Source organism: Gambusia affinis, linkage group LG04 (genome assembly GCF_019740435.1).
Source record: "Gambusia affinis linkage group LG04, SWU_Gaff_1.0, whole genome shotgun sequence".
Taxonomy (NCBI): Eukaryota; Metazoa; Chordata; class Actinopteri; order Cyprinodontiformes; family Poeciliidae; genus Gambusia; species Gambusia affinis.
Window position 1 is genome coordinate 6,990,810 of NC_057871.1, and position 17,232 is coordinate 7,008,041.

Consider the following 17,232-nt stretch of genomic DNA (forward strand, 5'->3'; position numbering starts at 1 on the left):
AAGACATAATTCCTCTAGGCAAATGACAGGGAGTGCATTGTCAGTTCAGGAACGAACCTGATCTCTCTGCTAATTAAACTACAAAAAAAACAATCATGCATTTACTGTGAAGAACTTCAAACTTATACAAAAATATATGCAACTTGGTGTTTGAAATTGATAGATTGCATTTCTTTGTGAATGTTTACCTTCTTACTCCCTCAAAGTGAGAAGCAATTATTTATACATGCTGGTAAGAACAACACAGGAAACTTAGAGGGTCAAGTTAAGGAATTTATTAGAGAAGGGTGAATATAAAGTTACTGTATGCTATTCTCAGAGCAAACCACAACTAATCAATCCTCTCTGTCTAAATGATATGCTACACAACTTCCAAACAAGCTCATCATAGTTAGTGATGAAATCTGTAAATGAAAGAGATTTAAAGAGGGAATACATTAGACCATAAATGTGCTTTGGTAGAAAAAAGAAAACACCATGTGGATTATTGTCATAGTAATCGTTATGAGGAAGGAAACTATTCGGATCCTGATGCTTCTCAGGATTTTTAACATAGGATATTCCTAAAACTACAGGTTAACATTCAGATTGGAAGAAAAAATAAAAATCAAGAGGGGTCAAACCACCAGTTTATTCAGCATAGAATGATTCCTCTACTCATTCAGTTTCCATTCAGTTTTAGTGTGTTCACAAGCAGCCAGTCTGCAGCACATTAATGATATAGCTAGAGTATCGACTGACACTTTTTTTTATTTGCCCCTTTTCCTCTTTTGATAAATATTAAGTCCCAGTTTTCAGAAGTAGTTTGTCACATTTTGGCTCTCACATTAAGCTACAATAAGATCAATAAATACTATCGGGTGTGTTGGTGTTCTGTGAGCCATGAAGACCACAGTGTTAGCCGAGCCACAGTAAAGGCAGTTAAATATGTACTGCAGTCCTCCTGCGGTGTCACCAAACACACACAGCAAACAGAAGTAGATTAACACAATGTGAAAGGGGATTTTTTTTTTTCCAACGATTTATACCATCGTGTTTTTTTATTTATTTATTTATTTTTATTTTAGAAGGCGTCCATGGCCTTGAATTCACTGAGGGCCTGGACGGGAGATATGTGTTTCTTCTGCGAGCCTCGTCGCACGCGCGTCTGGCATTCCTCTGGTTTCTCCCGTTTGACCAAAGGCTTCTTCTCCGGAGCCTTCATGCGCCAGGAAACCACGGGTGAGTTCACCGCGGCTGTGCCGTAAACCTTCTGGTATTTGGTGGAGGCTACATAGGATGCCTTTACAGTCAGCACCACAGCATTCATGAGGTTCTTGGCTGCCTGGATTAGAGAGGTGGCGCTATCCAACTACAAGAGGGAGAATAAAGAAATACGTCAAAAAGTCAATGTGTGAAATGAGGGAGAAGAGAAATTACTTTCTTGGCTTTGGCTTCAACATTAGGATGCAGAAGCTATGTGAAGTACCTTTTGGGGTCTCTGATGCATCTAATGATTAAGATGGATAAAAATATGGTCCTCACTATAATACTACTTATTTTAGTGTTTCGTAATGAGCAGATGCAAGGGTCAGGTCTACCTCTGTCTACTTCTGTTTTGTTTGCATGACATTTAAGGGTTGGCGGCCAAGGGGCCCCCTCCTACATCACACTGAGATGAGTCAACTGTTTCAATTTAATGAGTGTGGATTCCAGCTGGCCACCATGAAAAGGTTGAAATCTCAGCAGGACTTGCATATCTAATGTGAGGAAAAGCTGAGAGAAAGCAGAGAAATTGTGGAGAATCAACTAAACACGCATTGGAAGCCAAAGTATTAATGATAAAATAAGTCAAGTTGAACTTTAAATGGGCAAGCAACATAATGTAAATGGAAAAATAAAATGAAAGCGCCCTGATTATTATCTTCTTCTTCTGTGTAGAGATGACTGTATGACAATGCAGATAAGAGAAGGATGATTAAGGATTTAGACAGCAAAAAATGTCTTAAAGCAGTTTTGTGAATTAGAGCACATTAAAGATAATTAGTTCAAACTAGGGCTGGGTGATAAATCGGTTCAGTTGAATAATTGAATTTGCAGCTATGCACTTGGACTTTGAAACCAGGTCAACTTTTGGAAGAGATGATCGAAATAAAACCAAGTTTTTGAAAAAAACTTCTGTCATTTGTAATTTTTTTTTTCTCAAAAAAAGATCGGTTATGGGATGTTTTTATTTGTAAGGCATATTGTCTAGTACCGATATCTTATAAAGGAGTCTGTTTTATGATGGCAGGTGTGTAAGTGGGACAGTAGTTTTAAATATTTTAGGATTTTATACATATTTTTCAAAAATATTTCTTATAAAATCTTAAAATATCTCAAAACAGAAAGTAAAGCCAATGAAATTCTGAAAATTAATCAGTTGAATGTATTTTTTTTGTCTAAGTGACTTAACTGATAAAATAGCTAAGTTTAGTGATTTGACGTAAAGCACTTTGAAATGCCTTGCTGCTGAAATGTGCTGTACAAATAAAATTTGATTGATTGATTGGTTTAAGATGCTTTTTAACAAACAGGCAGAAATGGATCAATAACGGATCGAAATTCTTCTGTGAATTAAACAAATCTAGTCACAATGATGAGGCTGAATTCTTATATAAAACGATTTGTTTTCCTAACCAACGAATGAAGCATGTTGAATTAGGACATGCATATAATTATTAAATAGAGGCACCTTTTACTAAAGTGGAAAACTCTGAAATGTGCGATAAATCCATTAAGATACAGTTTTAATTTCCACACATTGCATAATTAGAACTGCTAAGCAAACAGACTCAGTGAATTGATTGATTAGAAATGCATTTCTCCAATTAATATTCAACTCATAGAGAAACAACATGAACACTCCAGATTAATGTAATCTCACCCAAGTACCATAGCAACCATTATCTCTTCATCCCTCAGGGTTGTAACATTTCAAAGGTTAAAGTAAAAATCTACTTGGTAAAAAGTTACTAAGATTGACACCTTCTCTAAAGATTAAACTCTGAGCTAACCTTACAATGAGCTGTGGCAATTCTACACTGTCATCTTAAAAAAAACTAAAACTTACATTATCTGTCTTTAATATGCCCTTTGTTTCAAATTGACATATTAGGATTTACTAATATGTAAATATGTAGGTTTTTACTCTGGTGGTAACAAAACCCCAACATTCAAAAAGAACAAACTTATTTATGTGGGTTTACCAAACAGGGCTGTACTGCATAACCATAATCAGATTAATCTAATTAAATTTTCATCTGAGATAACTGTGGTAACTTTAAAAAGGTAGGATTTCAGACACTGATTACTAATAAATTAACTTTGACTGCATCAATAATGATTATAAAACCATCTGCAGATCTTGTTTATTTGATGCAAAGTGATCTTGTTTTCATAGTAATAATAATTATTATTGTTTTTGCATTAACATCATTCTGCATAGTTCTTTCCCCTGTCATCTCATTGTGACCTCAAACAAAAAAGCTTAAATAGTTTACTGTAGGGCCAAATTTGTCATGAATTGCTGGTGAAAGGCAGTGAGGGAAACACAGCAGACCCAAATGAGATGAAATGATGGTATTTAATGATGAACAGTCCAAAAGGCCAGGCAGCACTGCTGAGCGGAAGACCAGGGCTCAACACGGGTAGCGACTGGCTGCACGACTGGACAAGAATGCATAGACAAGGACCCGACAGAGACACAGAGACACAGGTGACACTAAATACACAGGAGGTAATCAGGGAACGAGAAACACCTGGGAACAATCAAGGGGAAGACAGGACAACACGGAGACTCAGAGACACAGAAAACTCAAAATAAACACACAGAGAAAACCCAAATCAACACAGAGAAAACCCAAATCCTCACAAAATTAAGTGCTTTGGTAATAAAAACCTGTCTGGGACATCAGGGATGACGGAGAAGATCATGTGCTGTTTTCAAATGACAAACTTACCCCGGAAACAATGAGCTCTCCGCCCAGATTCTGCACCTCGGCCTTCACCTTGCTACAGATGTTGAGCTGATGACAGTACAGGGCGATTCTCTGCAGGTAGGCCAGCAGATCCTGCTTGCAGGCTGAGTCAGGGCACTAAAGTGTAACGGGGAAGAAAAAAAATTGTTTAAAAACCTGAACGTGCAATAAAAAGTCGTTCTTATTGCCTAACAGCAAAATAGAAGTACAGACTCTATATTGGACTGAAGTCTGGAATTTAATGGAGCCATTCTAACACATGAGTAACCTTTTCATAATGTTAAGTAACAAAAACGTAAAAGGATGAAGAAGGTATAAAACGTTTGTATGGCACTGAATCATCAGTTGTTTATTATAATGTATAACATAAATCAGCAGAAAAAAACATTAAGGGATTTACAGTGAGCAGGAAATTGTGGAATTGAGATCCTTAAGATTCAATAATACTCTGGATCTCCACTGAGAAGTGTAGTGATGTACGAGTAAAATAGTGTCTGCAATCATAAATTAAAATCTTTTGGTTGAATTTTGACTTAACGTGCCTTGTCAATGGTATAATGTGAAAAAAATAACACTGTTAAAAAGATTTTATAGTGTCAATCCACTCCAAGACACAAAATTGGCAGCAGAAAAGGTCAATGGCTTCAATACACTGCTGCAAAAATCTCTCTCCCTATTAAAGAACACTTGCATAATTCTAAAACGTAGCTTTTTTCCCCTCTAAACAAAATTGACTCAAACTCTGCCAAATTGGACTGCTATATGGGAGTTGTTTGTGATTGAAGTCAGGGTTATTTTAGTTCAGAATGAGAGGGAACCAACCAGCAGGGTTCACACATTCTGGGATGCAAATTACTCTACAACTTCTTTGCACAGAGCATTAGCTTGGAGGCCTGATTCCTTCTTTTTCCATACTCATTTGCCCTCATTGCTTTAAATGAATCAGAAGTCCTGACCTGGTCCTTTTGTCCTTTGTGCTACTTCAGCAGCAAAAAAAAAAAAAAAAAAGACTACTCATACAGTGCAGCAAATGGACCAGCGTGGAATACAAGGACGGCCTCATTGGTTGTCCCGCTATCACACAGTTTGCCCTCGTAATTCCATCTGGAGGCCTTCCAGAAGCTAGCCATGGCCCACTAAGCTCTCAGTGGGTAAAAAACTCTGCATCAGCTGCTTAAACACTGCGAGGATCATTTTGTGAAACACCTTTTTTAGCATTACTATTAAACGGTCCAAACTGGGACATTCAGCAAACCTGCATAGTGAAATGCACAACTCATTTACCTGACTTCTGGCCTGAGGGAACAGGAGGTGGCAAGTTAAACATCTCTAATAGGTGCACACTGTACCTCCCCAAGGACTTGAGGAAGTCTTTGCCACTCAGATCCTTTCTTTTCCTCTGTCAAAAGCTCTTTCATACTAAAACAAATAGTATTAACTGACTGGAGATGCTTTTCCCTGATGGTTAGAAATTCAGTGTAAAACAGTTTTTTCTGTTGTTTAGTGAAACGTTTAATTCTTAAGCCCACAAATGTACACTTAATGACCAAATTATTAGGTACACCTCTTCAATTGTTCAACATCAATAGTGAATCTGATAATCACACAGGATAATTATAATGCATTTAGGGCGTCTAGACACAGAGGAATTACTGAGCAACTGAATAGGAAAGAGAATGGACTTTGAATGTGGCATAGTTGTTATTGGACTCGTCTAAGTGTTACAGAAACTGCTGATCTACTGAGATTTACAAAGAAAACTATTTGTCTGGTTTACAGATGGTCCAAAAGATAAACAACAAAATGATATAGTTGGTACCAGTTCTGAGGGTGAAAACAGCAGAGAGGTCAGAGGTCAAAAGAAAATCAGGAGACTAGAATATGCAAAAGGGCAGCAGATCAATTAACTGCTTATTTTAAGTTATGCAGAATGCCTTTCTGAATGTACATGGCATCAAAGCTACTCCAGTTAGCTAAGAAAAGGAAAATTACGTCCAATTGGGTTGTTTGAGTTTTTTGCTTCCTACATTTTATTTGTGTTTTGACTTATTAGTTGTTTTCTGTTTTCGTTTCGAATCTCAGGCTCTTTTCACTATTGTTTATTTATCTTTGGCAGGATCTCTCTTTGGTAAGACATTTTTTTTTCTATTTAGTTTATTTTTCATGTCTGCTAAATTATTTATTTATTTCCCTCCATGCTTCTTTCTTATAATCTTTCTTTCTCACCTCAGCCTGTCTGCCTGGTCTCTCCTCAGAGCTGCACCCTGTTTCCAATCAGCCATCAGTTCTCTATCCAGCAATCAAGCTCCGCAGCATTTAGGCTCTTAGTTTTCTTTCAGTCACTGCTGGATTCTGCTATTGTTATCTTCCATGCTATTTTGCACATATTCTATGCTGTGTACTCCACTGAGCATTTTTGTAGGTTTCCATTTTCAGCTGCGAGCTAGTACAGTCAGTTGGTTGCTAACATTATTATTGTTAGCTAGTCCGAAGATCGCACAAACAAAAGCTGGTTTATCTGACATGCCTTTTGTTGAATCCAAACCAGCTGTAAAACGAATAACAACCACAAACTTTAAAGAAGAATACAACATCAGTGTCATCTAGAAACACTTTGCCTAACATGCAAACAGACTGCAAAGCTTTTAGCATGTTAATCAGTTTATTGTGTTCCCTTCCTTCAGACATGGGTCAAAATAGTCTAACTTTCACAGACAGAACAGCTTGCTACCGTGCATATTTTACATTTTATAGTTATTATACAGTTTTTCAAAAGTGATATATTGATATATTCAGCTGCCTCATTGTTAAAAGACTATAAACATAATTGAAAACAACATATATTGCCCATCTTCTGACAACTATTTCCAGAAATTTATGTACCAAGTCATAAAAACTGATTTTTAGATGATCAACCCAACAGAACACTTTTAGGATGTGATATGAGAAATGTGCAGTCAATAATTCTTCACCAAATGTATGATGCCATTATATCAATGATTAAACATTTGGCACAAAAACGTGTTCTAAGGGAAAAAGCAGTGCAACCCAATAAAAGCCAGATGTACGTGATAAAGTTGCTGGTAAATGTATAATGGTAAAGTACCTTGGGCTGCAAATAACAATTATTTTAGTAATTGATTAATCTATTGATTAGTCTGAATTAATCAACTAATTGGATTAAAAAAAGCCACATTCTGCAGAATTTACATTTAACCACTTAAGATTATTGAACAAAATATTAAAATTTTACTATAAATGCAAGTAAACAATTAAATTCCTTTCCTTTAAATAAGGAAATTTAAAGGAAAGGAATTTTAACCAGGTGTTGCTGAACCTATGCCACTGGAAGAGTTCTGTTTGAGCCTTTTTATAAACAAAAGACAGTTCTGACTGTGCTCCTTCAGAAAAATCAACTGCTTTGAATCTGCATGCTACAGATGAATGATTTATCGATTACTAAATTGGTTGACAATTAATTCAATATCTGCTTCATCACAATTAATCCAATTAAGTCAGCCCTAAAGGTTTTACTGTGGATTCTACAACTATAAGACTAGGACTTGTAAAGAAGACCAAAGCTGCCACTGGCCCCACATTAAGTGACACTGATCTGAAGCTGCTAACTCATTCAGCAGCCGGTGAGGACTGGGGCGCGGGTGCAGTGGGGGTCTTGAGGGGAGATGTTTCTTGCTGGGCATTATCACTGCATCGCCACTCCTGGCTAGCATCACCACAAACAACACTTCAGGCCCAGGCACACACATACAGGCACAGCACTGCCGCAGGCGAGTTTGATGCAGACATGACACGATTGTTTCCCACTGTATGGCTGACTAATAGTCCACTGCTATCACTGATTCCCTGTTGATGTAAATAAATTGTACGGCCTATTACTTTGCTGGGCTCATTGAAGCTCTTACATTTCCCCTCCTTGTCTGACACAGTGAAGCAGAATTCATTACTGACTAGTCAGAAAACACTCCTTGCTTTACCGCCTGACTTGGTTCGACCCTCTGAATATCTCTCTGGCCGTAAATGCCTCTGTAGTTCCTGTTTTGTAAAAACAGTCTTTTGTCTTTTGTTTATGCCAAATTTAAGAAAAAATAATTAATCATGGATATTTAGCAAAATCCTTTAAAGGAAGAAACTTTAGTGTTCTGCCTCATAAAAAAAGCCATACTGATGAATGGCTTTTTCAGAAAGCTTTCACTTTGTAAGCTGCAGCCATGAAATACGTTTATTCTTATCTTTGTTTATGGCTTTTTTTTTGTGACATACAATAAATATCTAATGAAAGAAAAAAACAAGACATTCAAAACAAATGATGAATGACATATGGACAACACAGTGACAGACACATCCAGATACACACAGTGATACATGCCCTCTAATGGAAACCTGTCATAAAGTAAGACCTCTTTCAATTTTAAGTACTTATGTAGAAAGACAAGCCTTTGGCTTTTATCAGGGTTTAACATTAGGCAACTGTAACCTCAGAGAAACAGGAACACATTACAAATTATTTATAAGACTTTTTATTTAGAAAATTAAAGTAAAAGGCAGAAGCAGTGTGTGAACAAAGAGGTCTATCCTTACTGCTCAGGAATAATGATTAAAAGCAACTAGTTGTGACTAATCAAAAGCACTTAAATAACTGATTCTTGGCAGGTCCGAATCAATATTGTGGAAAGCTATTATTTCTGCCCATCAATCTGAGACAGTAATAAGGCTATTTCAAGACCATTAGTAGTGCATCCTATAACAGTAACAAATACAGCATTTTTCAAGAGCAGGGAATGCAATACAGTGAACAACAGGTACAGTTTGATTACCTTTATCCAAATAACCTGACTAATTAGCTAATTAATATTGGCACATTGTATTAATATGCAGAGCAATATGGCAAAAAAGATTAATACCCAGCACACTTGAAAACTACTATTTGATTTAGAGGGTGCTTAGTTTACGGTTCTGCTCGTCTAGCTATGAGTACTAAAATTACAACAACTAAGAGGTACATTTCCTACATGTATACAAAATACATATAACCTGAGAATCAAAAGAGGGTGTACTTTCTATTTTATATAGCTGTATGTTAAACATTATATAAGCCTGTGCAATAAGTCAAGTTTTAGAAAAGAAAAAAAACCAAAACAGTAAAACCAGAGATCGTCTTCCACCTTCTTCCATACTGTATTCCTACAAGAGTCAGAACTGCTGATTTCATAACTTAAGCGGAATGAAATGGTAAATACTTGTTGATCTTATTTGCTATAATTCATCATATGCCATGTAGATCCTGAAAGGAAACAGAAATGAAAAGCATTCTCCTAGTTTTGCAGACTTTCTCAAGCTGCTTTTGAACTCCTGTCTTTTGGATCTACTCTGACAGGCTGACATATGCCAACACTTTAAAGGAAAAATGTGGACATGTTACCCCCTAAACTTTGCTCATAACTTCATGAAAGAAGTTATACAAAAAACAAAGACTCAATATTCTGACAAGCTGATATTTCCGAGCCTAGATACATTGACTCAGCAGAAGCAACGTTCAAAGCTACGTTTATCTTGTTCTGAATCTGCTAACAACCAGTAGTGCCTGTTAAACTGTCCTTTCTGTTTTTACCAAAGAGTCTTTTATTTACACAGAACATCACGTCACACTAGGGTTCACTGGTGCCAGCAAGCCACAAGACTTTGCATACAGAGTCCTGCATTTTATGTGACAAATGATGAAACACCTTGATGTCTAGCTGTACGCTTTTTGGTCAGCTAAATAATTATTTTTTTTACCCGACACTTCAAAGGATTTTTTAATTGTACTCAGAGCTCAAGCTGAAAGCTAAATAAAAAGATACTTAAATGAAAAAGAAAAAAAACAAATGTGATTACTTGGCTGTTTATTCATACCAACACCCAATCCCACTACTGTGTATCTGCCTTGCCTTTCATCTTTATTGGAAGAATACTCTGCTTTAGGTAAGTACCTTTCTAACGTAGCACATGCTGTTTACTTTTCAGCAAACCCAAAGTGCAAAGGATTGTTTTGAAACTGCTGCAGCGACCATGTATGAGACGTATTTTAAAATGTAAATATGTTCCACTCAAATATCACAGAAAATTACATTATTTAATTTATTGCTTTGTTTTACTGTCATTCTGTATGCACCAATGGATATTCGTTGTCCTCAGCATATAAAGTGGCTCCAACTGATAGCAGTCTGACCTACATTCACTTTAATTCATCAAATATTTATCTATCCACTTGGGTCTTATGCACTGTGCATAGACAATTGGACGTTCACCATAAGATAAACAATTCTTTAAAATAAAAAAAATTGTCGTTTGTGATACCACAGTCAATGTATGTAATATGTCCAGGCACGATACAGGACTGAAATATACACCATTCATACCAATAGACAAGCACCCAACAAATTTCAATAAAATAATGTTTTTGTTTTTTTTTGAGCACTCTTGTTCATCCGCCATGAAATTTCCACAGTAGTCAGTTACAATGTTGTTCTTTTATTACTTTCAAATAGCTCTCTGAACAGCTTTAATATCTACTGTACCATACACTGCATTAATTAAATTAATTGCCTAAAACGATTGAATCCTACACTAAAGACTTGCTCTGAAATATTTGGTGTAAAATGTTAAATCATTCTTCATAGTAAAATAGAAGAAATGACAGCCCAAAGTCTGGATGTTCCCTGATTGTCAATCACTACGTTCTCCAAGACCCTTTCTCAACCCTCACCCCCCGTATAGGCCACAGGGGGTTACTGATGCTTTCAGTCTCAAAGTGATATGAATCAAACTCTTTGCCCTACATAGTAATCAGCTGAATGACACCCACTGAGATTGCAGAAGAGAACATTTCACAAAGATTTGGCACCATTGTTGAAGCAGACAAGAAAGGAATAAATGCTATTTCAGAGATATGTCCTCCGCTCCTCTAGATGAATTTCAGAAACATCCAAAGTTTCTGTCAAAGAAAACTGAAGTTGTTTGGCAGCAAATACTTATAATATTTTATGTTGGATTGCACAGAATTTAATGCAGCATTTACTGCTGTGCAACAACAGAAATGTGCAGACCGCAGTAGAAATGTTATTCAAAAATTAATAAAATTGTGCAAATACCAGCATGTATGTAAACACTGAGTTTGTTGGGAGCAATGATGTTATAGTTTTACAGTTACTGGGATTTACTGAAAACGCTCCACTGCTCATTTAGAATGCAGCTGTCTGTCACTGAAGAAAACTTAAGAACAAAGTGGAGGTATTCAGTCCTACATCCAGTCATCCTTATATATTTTCTGCTACTTTACTCTGTCAAGGAGAAGCATGTAGCTTTACCTTTACTGGGACCTTATTTAAATCATAAGAAAATATAACTCAACAGAAACTATTAAGACAGAACTCAAACAATTTTACAAGGAAGAGTAAAAGTGCATCTACTAAATATTGACTTGAAGGGAGTCAATAAATATGCAGTCACCTATGTTAAATATTTTTTATTTAATTGCAGCTGTTTTGTAGAAGACATATTTCACTTAAACATTAAAGATTTTTTTGCAGTTTTTTTAGGTTAATAAAGCCAAATTATGTTTTCATAATTGATTTGTTAAAGTAATAAAAGTGTAAACATGCAAGGGAGTGAATACTTTTTATAGGTACTGTTTATGGCATCCTAGAGTTCCATGTCCATTCAACCTTTGAACCTTTCTTTTGAACCTCAGTCTACAAATTCTTTAATATCCACCAATTTGACTCCGACAGCATAAATAAAAACATACAAAAACTATCAAAAAATTAAAGTCTGATAAATCTACATATACTTGGAAATCAACTCATCCAGTGTGACGAAAGAACATGTGATATTTAGCATTATTTATGGCGTCAGTGCTTAAGATAGAAGAAAGAAGCTTAGAAAATAGGGCAAAAGAAGACATTGTGGGACTGAGGTTCCCAAAAGCCTTTTTGTCAAAGTCAAGTACAATATTGAAATGACTATGACAGAGCTTGCTGCCTTCTCATCATTCTATGCTGAATTGTATTTTTGTCTTCTTGTGCTCATCAATAGGACTGACAAGGTTTACCACTTACATAGAGTAGTGGAAAGATATTTCTACATAATGTGAAACTGCAGCGTTCTCAACAACCCCACCTACAAGAATATGCGAATGCAAAATACTTGTCTTCTTTATGCCCACCAAGGACAAGGAATCAATGTTATCTGCTTGTGTTGCATGTTTTTATGATGTGACAAAGAATAAAACTGATGTCTTTGGTTTTAATAAGCTATCCATTTTTGTACTGCTTGCCTGGGTGGGGAGAGTAGTCAGAATTTGTACTCAAGTTAAAGCACCACAACTTCAACAGATTTTTTCTCAAGTAAAAAGTTATACAATAGTAAAAAAGTATTTGGTAAAAACGTCACTCCAGTGCTCATTAACTGACTGTTTTGATATCATAATATATGATTTAATATTTACAAATTATGTAATTAGATGGACAAAATATAAATTGTTTGCAAATCCTAAATAGATACATTACTGTGAAAAAAATCAAGTAAAAATTTTTTCTGAATTAATTATTTTCAAACTATTGAAACCAATACTTACAGTAATGTCTATATACGTTAGACCAGGGTAAGGTACCCTCAGCGATAACATACATGTTTAACTTTATATTCACTTGACCTAAAAATGGCACAACAGACTCAGGAGATAGAAAATAACATTAAAATGATGAAGTTTGTATCGTCTCACTTTAACAAACTATGGGTGATTGGTCAAAACATGCTTGATCTTCTTTATTCAGTAAAGTTACTCACGGTGGATAGAGTAGCCAGAAATTACATATAAGTAAGAGTAGTGGCACTTCACAGTAATGTTACTCAAGTAAAAGTAAATGTATCATTTAGTAAAACTCAAAACTCAATGTACATCCTTATAAAAGTAAATTTAACAGAGTTAATGTAACTAGTCACTGGCCACTCCCGTCTGCTTGTCATGGTGAATGTTTGAGATAGTCAACACATGCTGAAAATAAAACACCTTATATTCCACTTTGTCCAGCAGAAAACTCTGATGTTTCTAGAAGTGCGACAGAAGGCTCTGCATATTCAGCACGGACTGGGCTAAGAAATGTTAAAGTGAGAATCAAAAATGGCAAGCCACCTGGCCTCTTTATTACAGCAAACTGTTCATTTCCGACACAGGTTCTTCAAGTGATTTGCCTCATGGCATGCAGTATTCCCTTCCACTCAAGCCTTGTTAAACACTGATTGTCATTTGGCCGTCCACAAGCCAACAAGTAAATACACTCACAAACCAAATGGTTGAAGCTTCTTAGTCCTGTTTACTACAAAGTGTGGGCCTCAAGTAGAAACAAGTGCGGTTACATCTGAGAAAAATAGAAAAACATATCCCTGTTGGTGACTGTTGATACATGGGAGAGAGTGTAGTAAAGCAGAATTCAGAGTCAGATTGTGAAGTGCAATATGTTCAGGATGGTGTGACTGGAGCTAAACAGTGTCAGCAATGACTGCCTCCTGTCCCGCTGAACGCTTTGCATACTCTACAGCTCCAACAACTAGCAGACACTTCACAGTATGCCAGCAGCTGAAGACTTGCTGGTATATTTCTGGTAAGTCGCATACTGTCACAATAACAGAGGGAGTACAAAATGTGGAGATATTGGTGTAATAAAATCATGTATTCCAACATATTTAGAGACAAACGTCTTTTCTTTTTTTTTTTTTTTGCTTGTCTAAAATCAGATCTAAAATCCCTGAGTATATGTGATAAAAGCAAAGGTGAAGTGCACTTTTTGATTTGCCTGATATTATAGGAGTGGTCAGAGATGCATTGTGATTCATCCTATACTTTGCTTTACAACGACTAATATATTACATGTCTAATTTCACTCCTAAATTCTTAGTAAGTACTTAAGGCTAAGGTTGGACTGAAAGGTGCAGTAGGTAATGGTGACAGTTTGGTATGAGACAAATAATCTGTGGAAAAAAATCAAGCTCCTCTGCCTTCTCCCAGCTTTCTCAGTGCTAACTAGAAATAAACAATCAGAGCCAGGAGGAGGGTCTTAACTCTGTCAATCATCCCAATGTTTAACACAGAATTAATTTTGGAATTAAATACTAGCCTAGAAAACACATCTATTTTGTTTTCAACCTTGTAGGGTAAAAAGGGACAGAAAACAGTACTAGCAAGGTGTAGCTAATAAAAAACAAAATGGGTTTACGTCGGTCTATCACTTCCTAAGCATATGTTGGCACACTCCATTTTGATCAACTGTGACTGGGTTTCCAAACGTGAAAATAATATACCTGTGACTAGCAGGGCTAATTCTTTAATAAAGGTTTTGACAAACAAAGGAGCCATTTATTTAGAGGTTTTTGCTTTGACAAATTGGAGCAGATAAATGGGAAATAATGCTTCAGATATCAAATAACTTCCTTCAATTAGTTTTAAAGAGATATTTTCTAAGAAAAAGTATATCTTTTGGAGTGAACATGAGTTTTTTTTTTTAAATTAAAGGTCTCAAATCACACCAAAAAAAAAAACAAAAAAAAAAAAACAAATACAGTTTTCTGGTTTACTAAGAGCACTGACAGAAAAACTGTAAAATACTTCTAATTTAAAAAATCTGACCTTTGTATCAACTGAACGCTCTTTAAGATGTCAAGAAAGCTACAAGATAATTAAAAGAGGACTGAATAATCAGCTTACATTTTTCATTTGAGTGCACACAAAAATATGGTTATTTTCCAAAGCAAATTAAGAAGGCAGATATGAGAGAGGGTGACCTAGAATATAATTAGTCAATGAAGGTTTTGTTATAAAAATTTGTGGACTTCATCGTGACTGCAGAGGATGCAAAATTGTACACAATCATTTCAATTCTAAAAGATAATTTTGGTCAAACATTTCTTCTCAGCACTGCTGGATAGAAGCTCAGCAAGTGATATTGAAACCAACAGTAATTATTCGAAGGCTTTGTAAGCCAACAGCAGTTGCAATTACAAAAACAACAGGCAGTCTCAGCATATCGGTGGGTTTGGAGGCCAAGGTATCAGTACTTCCTATTAGAGGCAGATGAAATGAAAAAGAACATTATGAATTACCTGGTGGGAGAGTTTTGAAATACCTCCCAGTTCATTATGTGTACATACACCTACACTGCATAAACACCTATTTCTTTTCACTCCCATCGTCCCTCAGCCCAGAACTGATTGATTAGATATTGAAAATGGTCTGTCAGCATGTTTTAGAGAGGTACTCATCTGATAATGAATGCATCACCTCGGCTGGAAGCTAATTATATTAGAGACACAACTTGGTTCTGCTGTCTTGCTCTCTCTGTGTGGGCTCCATTGGGAGACAAAGTCATCCAGCAGCACAGCTCTACCACTCTAGCTACGCTCATCAACTCTCACAGTAAAGATTTCCATTGGCTATGCCCACTTACTCTAAATTAAAAATTTGCTCTCCTGCCAGCTGCCTGGACTCTACCAGGTACACACTCACACCCTCAGGAATGCATTAAGACAAAGAGTGATAGTGACAGACACAAACTAAGTTATGGAGCTACCTGATCTGCAACAGCGCGAGACAATTTGTCCATCCTGGAACCGGCTTCTGCAATCTTCTTCGCTGCGTTGATCACATCTGAGGAGTTCTTCAGGGGGCCTTTTCCTCTGTAAGAAGGAAAAGAAATAAAGGCCTGTGAGGGAAGAATTAAAGCCACTGATAATGAAAAACTTTAAGCCTGAGGATAGCACCACTAACACAAGAGATGAAATCCACCAAAAACAGAAAAATATGTATTTTTATATGTAAAAGGAAAAAAACTGAAGGTTAAATATATAAGTCTGAAATAGGTAGTTATTTGTAAAGGAAACCATATCCCTTATCCCAATACAACAAACTTCTAAGTATTTGAGAATTATTTTGTGATAGACCTACACAAAGCAGAGCATAATTGTAAAGCATAAAGTAAATAATAAATGTATTCTAAGTTTTTGGGGGCCTTTACCAGTGAAACTAGCTTTCATTTTAATAGTCAGATTTCAGAAATATACACCTTTGTATACAAATTCCCCAACCTAAACTGTTGATTAGGGTTGTACAATTTCTTGTTTAGTCATTAGTATCACAATATGATAATACACCTTAAGGGAATCTGTAAGAATTGTCTGAGCCAGAATAAATGAGAGGTGACAAGAGGTTGGGGTATACCCTAGAAATGTCACTTCATTGCGGAGCATCATAAAGAGACACAACTCAAACAACCATGCATACATGCTCACTCCTAAGGGTAATTTAGAGAGACCAACTATCTAACAAGTTTTTGGACTGTGGGTTAGAGAAGTAGTGAAGCCAGGCATGCATGGACTAAATATTCAATCTCCATACACAAAAACCCCAAGTCTGGATTTGCACCTATAACTTTACTGAAACCTGACAATAGTGCTAATAACTGCATCAACAATTCACAGAACATTTGCAGTATTACTGAAAAGAAATTACAGAAAGACAGACAAATGACTGCACTGCATTATATATAAATTTATTCTAATAAAGGGCACTGAACGCAAGGCAATTTTTTTGTGTTTTAAAGGGATTGTATCATACAAAATCCACTTTTTGGCCCTTTTTTTGTTTTTTGAGTGTCGACAAGAGCCAAAAATGTTTCATTCTCTCCTGGTGCTGCATAAATATCTTTAAATTCTTTTTGGGTTATATTTTTCAGTCTGTTTATTTTTCTCTATTGCCTATATAGTTTTCTTATCTATTACATCACTGTAGTTGCTGTGGAACTGTTAAACAAGGTTATGACTTCCGGCTAATCACTTTAGTGAATCTGCGGGTTACCAGAAAAGTGGTTAGTTGCTAATAATGCTAATTACAACAAAGCTTATTTTAAGCATGAGTTTTGTGTGTTAATAATAACGTCCTGGACATGTTACTAGCTCAATGCTAGATTGAGATAGCATCATTGATGCTACTATAGGGTGACCAGATTTGGGTTTCTGAAAAGTAGGACACTTCTTTTTTTTGTTGGCGGGGGGGAGGGGGAGGTAGACGGCAGACACACATGTGCTACCGATTTCTTTGCCATACAAAGAAACCCGTAATGGAGTAGTGGAACGGAGTGGCAATGTGATCACAATGCACTGTAAGCTATGTAATGTGTTTTGA

The 17,232-nt window shown here is 36.2% G+C and overlaps 1 protein-coding gene across 4 annotated transcripts in view; it reads right to left on the bottom strand.

The window, feature by feature from the left end:
• Nucleotides 1-260: 260 nt before the first annotated feature.
• The window catches only part of ctnna2 (catenin (cadherin-associated protein), alpha 2), a 298,746-nt gene continuing 281,774 nt past the window's right edge, over nucleotides 261-17,232 (bottom strand). For all 4 annotated transcript variants that reach the window (XM_044113695.1, XM_044113696.1, XM_044113697.1 and 1 more), the window contains 3 exons: nucleotides 15,623-15,728; nucleotides 3,981-4,115; nucleotides 261-1,351 (listed from right to left, as the gene is read on the bottom strand). In XM_044113695.1, coding sequence (XP_043969630.1) covers nucleotides 1,064-1,351; nucleotides 3,981-4,115; nucleotides 15,623-15,728 — 529 coding nt within the window. In that variant the 3' untranslated portion in view covers nucleotides 261-1,063. The remainder of the gene's footprint in view (nucleotides 1,352-3,980; nucleotides 4,116-15,622; nucleotides 15,729-17,232) is intronic.